We start from the raw sequence: 13,199 nt of genomic DNA, 5'->3' as shown, positions 1-13,199 counted from the left end.
GTTTTTGTTGTTGTCTCATACTTTTAGATACGCTGTTATTTGTAAATGCTACTGCTCATGTTAGCTTTTAATATACAGTTTTATCCTGATTAAAGCTTTAATACAGTAAGGCAACTGCACACGCGTCCATGTTTAACACTTCTCATAGCTATGTGAAAATAAGTGTATATTATAAGTGTATATATAAGTGTAAGTGTATAAGAGAGAGAGAGAGAGAGAGATGCAGAGCGTGTGCAGAGCAATATATATATATATATATATATATATATATATATATAAATAAATAAATAAGTTGAACTAATGTGTGCTGATGGCCATTGTAAAGACTGTAAGTCTATCCCTCACAGCCTGCTTTTCATCCGTCTTAAATTCAATACGGTGTCTAAACTGACTAAGGTCTATAGTATGTGCACTATGCTTAAGCAAATTTTTTGTAGGCATGGAATACTTGGATTAATTAAGTTTCCCAAAATATGCACTGTACAACACAGCATATGTCCAGAAAAAACTGCTGTCACTAGGATGGTACCCTTCCAAAAGGTACCTTATTTAGCCTACTCTTAAAAGGGTAGTAGTACCTTAAAGGTACATATTATTACCTCAAGTGTACAAATTAGTATGTTGTAAATGGTGTATATTAGTACCTTTTGAAAGGGCACCACCCCAGTGACAGCTTTTGTACAATTTTTTCAATGTTTTCTTGTAATGTGGTATCCATCAGTCCAATGCTCTCAGTTGACCTTGACCATGTCATATGAGTGCTTTTGGCTGCTTTTACTGCCTTTACTTGCCACTCGCAATTAAAAATTCATTGTGATGACGTCATGTAACAAACAGTGATGTCATGTGCCATCAAAGTTGTACTGACATAGTACTAACCAAATAAATAATTTGTGACATGCGCATATTATTTAAAAAAAAGTACAATTCCGCTACATGCTACAATACTACTTTTTTAAATAATACAGTACGGTATAAAGAATCCAAATGTCATAATTTATCAAAAGTAGTCAGTTTATTTATTTAATTTATTTATTTGATTCACAGAGTCATTTAAATCACAGCAAATGTTATATTTATCAATATAATCATGTGGATTTGTGCATTTTTTTTTCACAAACACAAAATATTGTAATATGAATACGAATATGAATATGAATACTTAATAGAGCTTCAGGCCTGCTTTATGGTGTCACTGCATTTTATGGATTGTATCGAGAACACTAATGTGTGCATGAGTGTGTGTTGAGAGGAGTGCAGCAGTCTTTTATCAGGATTTTCATCATATTTGTGGTGTTAGTTTGTGCCTCTTGGGCTTTTGTCTCCAAATGCTCAATTTCAAACGAACTCAGGGATTAAACATACGTCTGTGTGATTTATACCACATTAGATCTGACGGAGGCGGTTCCAGAGACCGAACGACTTGACAGCAGTCTACAGAAAGCCAAAGCACAACTGTCAATCAAAACCAGGAGGCATCGGCCCTCCCGAACCCGCCTGAGAGACAGCGTGAGCTCGATAGATGGAGATGACAGCATTGATAGAATGGTGTGTGTATGTTATAGATTTCATACATCTGACTGAATGAGTAGTTCACCCAAAAATGACAATTTTGTCATGTGTCATGTTATTTACTCACCCTCTTGTCATTCCAAACTCATATGCTGTTATAAGAGCCGTCACCATACACTTATTTTTGTTGATGGAGCGACAATCCTGACTCACTTAATGCCCTACAGGTGAGAAAAGAATTAGATAGTCGTAATAAGCACTATAAATAAGCATATATAAAAATACAGTAAAAACAGTTAAATTATAGAATATTAATACAACATAAAATAACTGGTATCTATTTAAATATATTTTTAAAAATGTAACTTATTACTAGCAAACCTTCATTTTAGCAGCTATTACTCCAGTCTTGAGAGTTACATTCTGAGACACTGATGTGGTGCTCAAGACACATTTCTTATTTTCTCTATTGAAAATAGTAGAAAACCATGCAACATTTTTAGATGATGTTTAGATTTAAAAAAGTTCAAAATAATTAATTTATTGAAATTGAAATATTTTGTAAAAAATTATAAAAGTCTTTAATGTCACTTTTGATCTATTTAATGCATCCTTCTTAATAAAAAAGTATTAAGCTCTTTATTGGAATTATTCATGCTGCTTTTTGGTGGTCATTTTTGGAGCTTAACAGGCATGGTCAATAAAAAAAGATTTGCGTGATTTATTTTTATTTTTTTCTTGATCGATAATTGATCTTTTTGTGTGTGTGTGTGTGTGTGTGTGTGTGTGTGTGTGTGTGTGTTCCACAGAAGAAAAAATAACAGCATATGTGTTTTTAATAGTTTATATTTTATGTTAAGTTTTAGTAATTTTGTAGTCATTTTTGTTATTTGTGTAAGTTTTCTTTAATATGTCTATATAGTTTTAGTTTTAGTTATTGTAGTACATCAAGTTAACCTAAATGAAAATGAGAAATGTTACTTTGGCAACCAGCTGAAACAAAATGTTTATACTTTTCAAAAAATAGTATTTTTATTTGATTTCATTTAATGGTTATTTTATTTCAAGTAACAATATTTATTTATTTATTTAGTTTTAGTTTCAGTTGACCCTAAAAAACACGCATTCATGTGAGTCTCATGGGATATGATATGTCATTGTGTGTGTCTGCGGTCTAGAGTTATGGCGGCTCCGTGCAGACCTCCTCTTCACCAATCCACCCTTCCTTTCGCTGCTCCTCCCCCTCCTCTGACCTGCTCCTTTCCTCCCCTTCCTCACGGAGAGACCAAACATTCACCTTTGACCCCTACGCTGTGGTTGGAGAAAGGGAGGCACAAGATGAAAGACGGAGCTACAGGCACCTCCTGAACACTTCCTCTCAAGAGGCTTTGCCCCTCACCCCATCTAAGTCTCCCTCCAGGCCCTGTGTCCATTCAGAGACATCTTCCCCTGCCCATCTTTGTCAGGCGGACCACGTCAAGTCACGTGAGGGCAGCCAACCCCTTCTACACTATGGAGAATACTCACAGAGCGAAGGTTTGAACTGCATACGAACATCTCATCTAATGGAATATCATAAATATCATTAACTTGGACAATAAATGTGAATTCTGATTCTGAAATTAATTTGATTCTTAAGTGATTCTGATCCTGATTCTGACTCTGATCTGGATTCTAATTTTGAGCTTCTATTCTGATCTGGACTAAATTCTGGGCCCAGTTTTTCAAAACTTTTAATCTGGATCAGAAGGATTCATATTTGGAAATCCCCTGTTTTGCTATCCTGGATCAGGTAAACATTCTTACTTTTGTGCTTTTTTTTCAAAGCAACATTGGATTAGATCACCATGATCCAGATACAAACTTTTCCAGATCACTGAATCCAGATTACCAGTGCTCTAAACGGGACTACATATCACAATGTAGGATACATTTTTAAAGTTTGAAATGTTGTTCCTGAAATCCACTGATATATAATCCTGATGTTTTTGGATCAGAAGTATCACAATCCAACTAAAAAGTTTCGAACAACACACACTAAAGGTTTGATCCAGATCAAAACCAAGACTGGATTACGTGATCTAATCCAATTACATTTTTTTTCTTTTGAAGATATGAACCCATCTGATAGCAGAAATCCATTTTCTGAAATATGTTTTCCCATTTACAGCTCTGGAAATTCAGATTTGTTAATCTGGAAAATTGGTAATATGGATGATCCAATCAAATTTGCTGTGTAAAAAAAAAAAAAAACTTTATCCTGGATAGCAAAACATAGGATTTTCAGATCTGCATCATTCTGATCCATATTAAATGTTACAAACACCTGGGCCAGATTCTGATCGGGATTCTGATGCTCATTTTGATGATCTGTTTTCAGACGACAGTCATGACACAGGCCCTGATGAACCTGATAGTCCAACGGTGCTGCTGGACAAGAAAACCAGGAGACGTTTTCTTGATCTGGGGTTAGTATCCTACAAGTTTCGAACTACAAAAAATCAGCAATTAAATGTTTTAGATGAAGGTTGGTCTATTTATCCTGTTTCTTTAACCACAAACTTTGTCTTACCTTGAGCTTGCTAACTATATGTATATACATTTTGGAAGATTTTAAATGTTAAACATGCAGGGACAACTATAATTAAGCAATTTGTAGATATACCCTAGTAAAAAAGTAATATATTTAAAATAGATTTATTTCACGCTAAGTATAGTTCAAATCTATTTCTATATAGTCTATATAGTTCAAATCTATACTTGTGCTTGAACTATTTCCTGTGGCTCAGTGGTAGAGCATTGCATTAGCAGCGCAAAAGGTTGTGGGTTCAATTCCCAGGTGTAAGGTCCACGCACTTGGCCCAAGGAAGGTATCCAGTGGTGACTGAAGGTTTCTTGCGTGTTCAGTCTTTTCAGCGCGCAAAGTTATTCGATTTTAAATTCAATTCTAATCTGACTCCATTTTATTATCTAATCTGACTCCATTTTAGTATGACCTCGAATTTAGGTTGAAAGGCAAATTGGTTGTTTGTCTGTCTCTAATTATTGCTATTATTCTGACATTTGGTTATTCTAGTTAACTCTTTACTTTATATTTACTCGTTCATTAGGAATCTATATCGCTCAGGGTGCCTCACATCGGCTGTTTTACGTGGGCCCCACGATCACAAACTCGCCAGTCTGATCATTAGCCAGAGGTTATGACTAATACTATTTAATAGGTTGCCCCTTGCTTACCATTCTTTAAATAGTAGTTCTGTTTAGCCCCCTACAGTTACCCATGTACAACTTAATTAAAGCTGAGACAATTACCAGCGGTTATGACCAGTACTATGACTAGTCCCCCATAGTTAATGTAACGGAGTACAACTTAACTAAGGTCAAGCAGTTAGTCAGAAATCTATAATCTCACCTGATGCGCCCTATGCTCCATCTAACCTGAGATTTAGTATGCACTTAACCCTGGACGCAGATTTGCGGAAACATACGCCTTCACTTAATCTACTTGAGAAAATAATTTCAGAGTAAGTCAGAATAAATCAAATGTAACAATTTATTATCAGTCAGGTAAATATGTATTATGCCATTTACATAGCCAATTCAAAGATATCAAATCAATTCAAGACATCAAATTCTCAAAGACGAATCTAAGAGTAAGATGCATACCTGACTTTTAGAAAAATACATAGTATGAAGTGTATGGACACACTTCATACTACGGGCTTTCTGGCTACAGAATCGCGCCAACCCTTTTGCTGCAATCCTTTAAATACACAACCAAGATAAAACATCCCCCAAATGGAGGCATGTACAAACAATTGGATTTGCATTAACCCAGGTTCCAGACCTGGGTGGTTTACACCTCAATGGGAACAGAAGGTAATTTGCATGGAATGACCCTCTACAGTAATCAAAAAATCTCTTAACTCTTAGGATCTGTATTATCTTTTAGTCTACTTTGTAAGATTTAGACCATTGTACCACGAGCCCTGAGATAATTCAAATGACACCAAACATGACTGTAAATATCACTTGCATTCATGTAGAACATTATATTCTACCATTGACCATTCTGTGTGAGCTGAGTGGAGGGAAGGATGGGTGAGGGGAAGGAAGGGGATGAGGAGGAACCAGTGCATATGTGAGAGACGTTTTCCCGCATTTTCTCTCAGTGAGATGTGGAAACAGATGTCTGTATGTTAATGCACTGTGTGTGTATAGTCTGTCTCAGAAGATCAAAGTGTCTGAGGTTCTGTAATTCTTACACAGGGAACACACATACTGATAAGAAATGTATAGCTTGAATGCACTGTAAGTCGCTTTGGATAAAAGCGTCTGCTAAATGCATAAATTATTATTATAATTATTACTTGTGCACAATGCACATTTCTTTATGTTTAAGCCTAAAATGTGTTTTAATGTCACTATTGATGAGGATTGTTTAATCTTTGAATAATATTGGTCTTTAAATGCGAGATATTTAAAGTGTACCTGAAATATATTTGCAATAGTTCCACTTTAGCACAATCAAATATATTTCAGTATGTCTTTAGTTGGACCTCAGCACTACTTCTGCACAATTAAAGTGCATTAAGTACGAAATTAGTTGTACCAATTAAGCATACTTTAAGTATACCAGTTTAGTATACTAAAAGTCCAATTGCATTGTATTTTTAATAAGTACATAAACATGTAAATGTATAGTATACTTAGCATGAAATAAATGCATTTCAAATCCATTTTAGTATATTTATTTTTCACTAGGGTACTTTTTGACGACTGTAAACACTGTCCTGTATGTGAGAGCAATGATACAGCTGTAGTAGTGGCTTTAAAGGTTATCTGCTGGTTTTTCTGTGGGCAGGGTCACTTTACGTCGCACATATGGAAAGGTCAGGAAAGACAGATCCAACAGACTATCAGCAGGAACTCGGTATGTGTGTGAGTCTGTCCTGCATTTATTCAGCTAATGTCAGTAATCTAAGCACCAGTGTCTCCTTGCATACCTGACTGTACAGATGTAGATGTGTGAGGCATTTTGTGTGTTTGTATCCAGGGATTCAGAGAAAACAGAGAACCGGTCCTCGCGTTCCTCTGGTCCACCGTTTGTGCCTTTCTCCTGGTTCAGTGAAAGATTAAGAGGTTCTGGCTCCCCCAAGAACATCCAGTCCCCATCCAGACCTTTCACCCAGGTAACCTAACCTCAACTAGAGTCCACAAATTCTGTTATCGTTGTATGATGAACAATAAAGTGCTGCAGTGATGATGATTTTTACAAGCGAACCCGAAAGTAGAAAATTAGCTCTGTGACCTTCAAAAGTTGACTATTTTTATGATAACATTCACAAATGAGCACAGCTTTTATGAATTTTGAAGCATAAATACAATTGCCAGAAGTAAAAAAGCTAAAACATTTGCTATAAATGAACTTAACCATGATTTCATGACTCATCACCATTAAACTTATGACAACTCTTCGGTCTTTAAGAACATTTTCCTTGAAAGTTTCCCTGAGAATTATAATAGTTTGCAAGAGCATGGTTCTAAACACATTGAGGCTGTAAAAGTGGACTAGTGAGTAGATGAGTTCACCTGTTCTCCAAAAACCTCCCATTTAGCCATTTGTTAGCAACCACCCTTTTCGAATCAAGTGAAAACTTAAAAAAAAAAAAAATCACAAAGGGGTATTACTGATGTATTTTATGTCATATAAAAAAAGCTTGTGTTAACCAGACCTTATTTCAAGCATTTAACCAAAAACCCATTCAAAACTACAAATAATTGATATTTGGATGGTGGAACCAAAACTGCTAAAATGCTAACTCGTTTCCAGGTTTTATGTAATCACTGCAGCACTCTACAGCTTAAAATATTAGAAAGAATGGCGGAAGTTTATTTTCAGTCTGATATTAATAGTTTAAGGCAGCACATTTGAAGGATTGAGGGTTTGGGCAGTTAAAATATTGGTCCGATAGCAAACCCACAGCCTCTGTGTGTACGGTATTTCTCATTTCACAAAAAGGAGGTGTTTACATAGAACGTTTTAAAGGCACAGCTGCAAAAATGAGCCAATTAATTGTACGGGTCAGAGAGAGGGTGATGAAAAAATTGCAGTTGCAAATTACTGGTAGACCTCCGGAAAAAAACAAAAACAGTTACAGTGAGCCATTTAATGGAATGAAAATAATGATGCACACCGCAATTTCTATATGAATTCTCTCACAGATTAAATCAATAGCCTCTTTGACAGAAATTAATTATTTATTTTAAACAGCCAATTATGGAGTATTACAGCACTGTAACACCCATTCCTCTTTCTTCAAGGGCTCCAGTACTGATGAGGAGTTTGATTCTTCAGTGGGTTTACTGGAAGACTGCAGACCCTGCAAGACTGAGTCATCACAACCCTATCAGACCCTCCCCGAGCATTCAGACGAGGTGAGATAACAGAACTTAAACTCTATTGTAGATATTACTCACTCAAAAGCTGAATTTTTAGCAGCCATTACTCCAGTATTCAGTATCACATGATTCTTCAGAAATCATTCAAATATTGTTGAAAACAATTTTTGCTGCTTATATTTTTGTGGAAACCGTGATACCATTTAAAAGTTTGGGTTCAGGTTTAAACAATTATAACTGTATTAATACCTTTATTCAGCAAGGACACATTACATTTGATCAAAAGTGACAGTAAAGACATTCATAATCATGTTACAAATGATTTCTATTTCAAATAAATTATGTTTTTAGAACTTTCTATTTATCAAAGAATCCTGAAAAACAATGTAGTACCGTTTCCACAAAAAAGGCAGCAAAAACCATTTTGCATTTAAGAACCATTATTACTAATTGAGAACCAGTAATGATTAATAATATCTGAGCCCCAAATCGGCATATTAGAATAATTTCTGAAGGATCATGTGACACTGAAGACTGGAGTAATGATGCTGAAAATTTAGCTTTGCAATCACAGGAATAAATTACATTTTAAAATATGTTATATTTTTAATCAAATAAATGCAGCCTTGATGAGCATAAAATACTTTTTTCAAAAACATTAAAAAATCTTAATTTTTCCAGACCTTTGACTTTTAGTGTATCTAAATACAGTGCAGCTATTTAATGCTAAATCCAAAAAGGGACAGAAAGGTTGCAGAACTGCTTGCAAGAACATCTTAATATAAAGGTAGAACATTAATATAGATTTTCATGAAGTGCCGTTTCAGTCCTCTCAAATGCAAACAGGAACATTTGGAGATCGATGGCTCTGGCACACTGCTACACAGCATCTTTCAATGAGAAGGACAATCATATTATATTGAAGTGAAACAGATTCACACTAGCTTAATCATATTAAAGGTGGTTTGTGCTGCACATTCAGTTTGTGCTCAGTGAATTAATTGCTGTGCTGTTTCAATATGCTAAATTACAGCATTTGGTACATGTGCCTGTTGGTTTGCTTTAGCGGTCATTCTTCAAACATTACACCTGTAACCAACAAATATATTTTGTTCCTTGTGAAAAAAAAAACTGTCGCTCTAAACCATTCTGTGTCTTTTTTTCCCCCAGAATGACTGTGACAGCAGCCGTGGCACAGATTTCGGTTTTAAAAAGAAAATGCTTTCTGCTGCTGGTAAAGATAGGACAGAGCGACAGAACGGAGTTCACGGAAAACGGGACAGCGGGAAAAATGGACACAGTGAAGATGGACAAAAATTACTGACCACTTGATGGCACTTCTGAAAGACTGAATACAATACGCTGCAGGTGCCATTATTAATGTCAAAAATTGTGTTGGCTTTCACAATGTATTATTGATGGATATAGTAATAAAGATAACTTGCAAAATTTTTTCATTTACATATTTTATTCAAAAACTGATTCAGGAACGTGTGCAAGGTGTCTGAAGAGTTCAAGATATGCTTGAATAATCTGGATTATAGATAACTGGACCATGAAGTGAAACTCGTTTCAAAACCAGGCTTAGCCAGCTTAAAGGGTTAGTTCACCCAAAAATGAAAATTAGCCCATAAATTACTCACCCTCAAGTCTTCCTAGGTGTATATGAGTTAAAAATTGTCTTTGAACTTTCAAGCTGTTTAAAGGGTTAGTTCACCCAAAAATGAAAATTAGACTGTTTTACTTACCCTCAAAGCATCCCAGGTGTATATGACTTTCTTCTTTCAGACGAATCCAGTCTGAGTTATATTAAAAATTGTCCTGGCTATTCCAAGCTCTATCACTGCAGTCAGCGGGTGTTGCAGTTGAACAGTCCACAAGTCGTCAAATAAAGCTCGCGCATTCATAATAAAACGTGCCGCAGACGGCTCCGGGGGATGAATAAAGGCCCCCTGTAGCGAATCCATGTGTCTGTGTAAGAAAAATATCCATATTTCAAACGTAATAAACACTTTTCTCTCACTTCCGCTGACTGTCATACACTGAAGCAGTTCCGGCGGATAAACACAGTCTAATTATTCATTTTTGGGTGAACTAACCCTTTAATGGCACTCAGCGGGTGTTGCAGTGCATCAATCCAAAAGAAGTTAAATAAAAAGAGCCCATCCATAATAAAAAGTGTCTCACACAGCTCCGGGTGGTGAACAAAGTCCTCCTGTAGCGAATCGGTGCGTTTTTGTAAGAAAAATAACCATATTTAAAACGTAATAATCACTTTAATCTAGCTTGCACTCACTGTTGTACACGGAAGCAGCTCCGGGTGGATGACGTATGAGGTCAGCTTTGCGCATGCGTGACGAGCGCGGAAGCGCAGGGGAGAGATAAAAAAAAAAAACGGTCACGAATTAGAAGTACAAAATTAGAAGTAAATTTAGAAGTACTTGTCATCAGCCCGGAGCTGCTTCAGTGTACAACTGTTGGCGCAAGCTAGATTAAAGTGATTATTATGTTTTAAATATGGTTATTTTTTTTACAAAAACGCATCGATTCGCTACAGGAGGACTTTGTTCACCACCCGGAGTCGATATTTACCCGGGGGCGCTTTTTATTTAACTTGTTTTGGACTGATGCACTGCAACCCCGCTGAGTGCCATTAAACAGCTTGAAAGATCAAAGACAATTTTTAATATAACTCCGACTGGATTCATCTGAAAGAAGAAAGTCATGTACACCTAGGATGACTTGAGGGTGAGTAATTTATGGGCTAATTTTCATTTTTGGGTGAACTAACCCTTTAATGACAGACTTACACTTGACAAAATAAATGACAAATTGGCATAACTCATATTAATCAGAGTATGTGGACATTCATATGCCACATTTATCATTAGATCTGTCATTACAGATTAGGTGAGTGTTCTGAGATGAAGCCTATGGCACAAGGATGACATATAACAATGTGTGGAGTGCTGTGGGACTGTACGAAAAAAATCAATGTCCTGAATGTGATTTTACAGCTTTGGGCAGAACCTGGATGAGCAACAGGAACTTCTGGGATGCTGCTTCAGAATCTACGGGCTGACATACTGTAGTCCGAACGAATGAGCCAGAATGAATCAGAAACATTTAGGCGACCGGTGCACCTAAAAATGATAATTTGTCCATCATCGATCTCCCGTACCTGAGACATTTCACATTGGACATCAAGACCTGATATCAGAATTCTTCTGAGCCGATTCAGTTGAGCTGGTTCACAAAGTGAACTGGGGCCGGTTGCATAAACTGCTTAGACTAGTCTTAAAGTTAGCCATCTAATTTTTTTTTCTTCTGGACTGGTCATAACTGTTTAAGGTTAGTTACAAAAATTTTGATTTGCCCGATTTTAATCAGAAAAGTGAGACTGGTTATCTCTGGGCTAAATTCTTGGACAAGTTCTTAAGATACAGTCTTAACAGTGTCTTAACTGGCCCCAGAATTATGCATTTTTGAATTTGAATGATCCGATTACAGCAATTAACAACTCACTGATTCAATGCTATGGTAAAAGCAATATTTCAATATTTAGACTGTGCTAACGCACGATAATTCATAATGTCAGATTTAGCTCTACCTTTTCTGTAAAACTGAGTAAGCAAAGGTGTATTTTATATCAAACAGCCAAAAGTAACTACTTTTGTACTTTTACTCAAGAAGAAATGTAAAATGAACACTTGAACCTTTACTAGAGTATGGACAATGTCATCGTTCAGATGAACCCAAATCGGAACTAACTAATTTGAGCTCGTATTGATGATCATTATTTATAATTAAGAAATAAATGATCTATTGTGGTAAAACATTAAAACGACATTGTTATATTTACAAAATAGCACTGCACTTGGAAACCTTTATTTTTAAGAGTGTGTGGATAGTACAGTGATTTAATGCTATTTGATTTAATAATTACCACATACACGTATTATATGTATTTATTTTCAAAGAAAACCATGGTATCACAATGATGTCGTGTACAGATATAGTATTGCTTGTGATATATTACATACTTGATGGTTAGTGAAAACTCCTACATTTACACTTCCAGCATTTCTTCTAAATTAAAAGTTCAACACAATCTCCCGTCCAATCAAGAGACGCTACATCAGACCACCCAATCGGATTGATTTTTACTGCAGCAAACAGACACTCTCGTGCAATCAGAAGACGCGTTCTTATAAACCAACATGGCGGCGTTGAGGTGAAGGGAATTGTAAACGAACAAAAACCTGATTCATTTACTGCATAAACTGGACTGTTTTGTGGTAAGCGGGATTTTAAAAATAAGAAATAATAAATTGGAATTTTATCACATTTTTACACGTTATCTATATACTGTTTACTATAAGTATGTTATATTTATGAGATGAGATTGGAGATCATGAGTATCATGAGCTGATATCTGACGTTCTCCTGTCATACACTGGGATGTGACTTTAAAATCAATTTATGCTGTTGATTAATTGATGTTTTGGTTTAGAGTTAAAAAAAAACAGACAGAATGAAGGTGGTGAATCTGAAGCAGGCTATCCTGCAGGCGTGGAAGGAGCGCTGGAGTGATTATCAGTGGGCCATTAACATCAAGAAGAACTGTCCTAAAGGAGCCACATGGGACTACCTCAATCTCGCAGGTCATATCTAAATGTTTCCCCTCATATTCAGTCAACAAATTACTGTATCATATTATACACAACCCAGTTTTAGCCATTTGGGAGTCATTGATTTTGAGGACACATGCACATGACAATGTTATACGCTGTGGTGTATTTTATTTGATTAAACATACAAGAAAAACAGTGATATTGTGAAATATTACCACCAAATTAAAATAATGGTTTCTGTTTTTGAAGTGTAGTTTATTCCTGTGATGGCAAAGCTGAATTTTCAGCAGCTATTACTCCAGGTTTTTTCATACATATACATACATACATACATACATATATATATATACACTGCCATTCAAAAGTTTGGGATCAGTAAGATTTTTAATGTTTTTTTAATGGAGTCTCTTTTGCTCATCAAGGCTGTATTTATTATGAGTCTTTACTATCACTTTTTATCCATTTAACACATCCTTGCTGAATAAAAGTATTCATTACTTTCAAAAAAAGAACGAAAAAAAATGACTGACTCCAAACTTTTGAACGGTAGTGTATATTGTAACACAGGATTTCCATTTTGAGTAAATGCTGTTTTTATATATATATATATATATATATATATATATATATATATTTATTCATAAAAGAATA

At 35.6% G+C, this 13,199-nt stretch overlaps 2 protein-coding genes across 8 annotated transcripts in view; both read left to right on the top strand.

Moving 5' to 3' along the window:
- LOC107660488 (sterile alpha motif domain-containing protein 14-like) overlaps positions 1–9,345 on the top strand; it is a 12,985-nt gene extending 3,640 nt beyond the window's left edge. For all 6 annotated transcript variants that reach the window (XM_016449804.1, XM_016449806.1, XM_016449807.1 and 3 more), the window contains 7 exons: positions 1,391–1,548; positions 2,691–3,048; positions 3,893–3,980; positions 6,377–6,445; positions 6,569–6,704; positions 7,837–7,950; positions 9,085–9,345. In XM_016449804.1, the coding sequence (XP_016305290.1) occupies positions 1,391–1,548; positions 2,691–3,048; positions 3,893–3,980; positions 6,377–6,445; positions 6,569–6,704; positions 7,837–7,950; positions 9,085–9,246 (1,085 nt within the window). In that variant the 3' untranslated portion in view covers positions 9,247–9,345. The remainder of the gene's footprint in view (positions 1–1,390; positions 1,549–2,690; positions 3,049–3,892; positions 3,981–6,376; positions 6,446–6,568; positions 6,705–7,836; positions 7,951–9,084) is intronic.
- Positions 9,346–12,089: 2,744 nt separating this feature from the next.
- Positions 12,090–13,199, top strand: part of LOC107660474 (mediator of RNA polymerase II transcription subunit 24) — a 19,633-nt gene continuing 18,523 nt past the window's right edge. For both annotated transcript variants that reach the window (XM_016449780.1, XM_016449779.1), the window contains exons 1-2: positions 12,090–12,212; positions 12,428–12,578. In XM_016449780.1, the coding sequence (XP_016305266.1) occupies positions 12,449–12,578 (130 nt within the window). In that variant the 5' untranslated portion in view covers positions 12,090–12,212; positions 12,428–12,448. The remainder of the gene's footprint in view (positions 12,213–12,427; positions 12,579–13,199) is intronic.

The sequence above is a fragment of the Sinocyclocheilus anshuiensis genome, unplaced genomic scaffold, assembly GCF_001515605.1.
Source record: "Sinocyclocheilus anshuiensis isolate Anshui unplaced genomic scaffold, SAMN03320099.WGS_v1.1 scaffold1449, whole genome shotgun sequence".
Taxonomy (NCBI): domain Eukaryota; kingdom Metazoa; phylum Chordata; class Actinopteri; order Cypriniformes; family Cyprinidae; genus Sinocyclocheilus; species Sinocyclocheilus anshuiensis.
The sequence above is the reverse complement of the archived record's forward strand: the minus strand, read 5'-3'. Positions and strand labels throughout refer to the sequence as shown.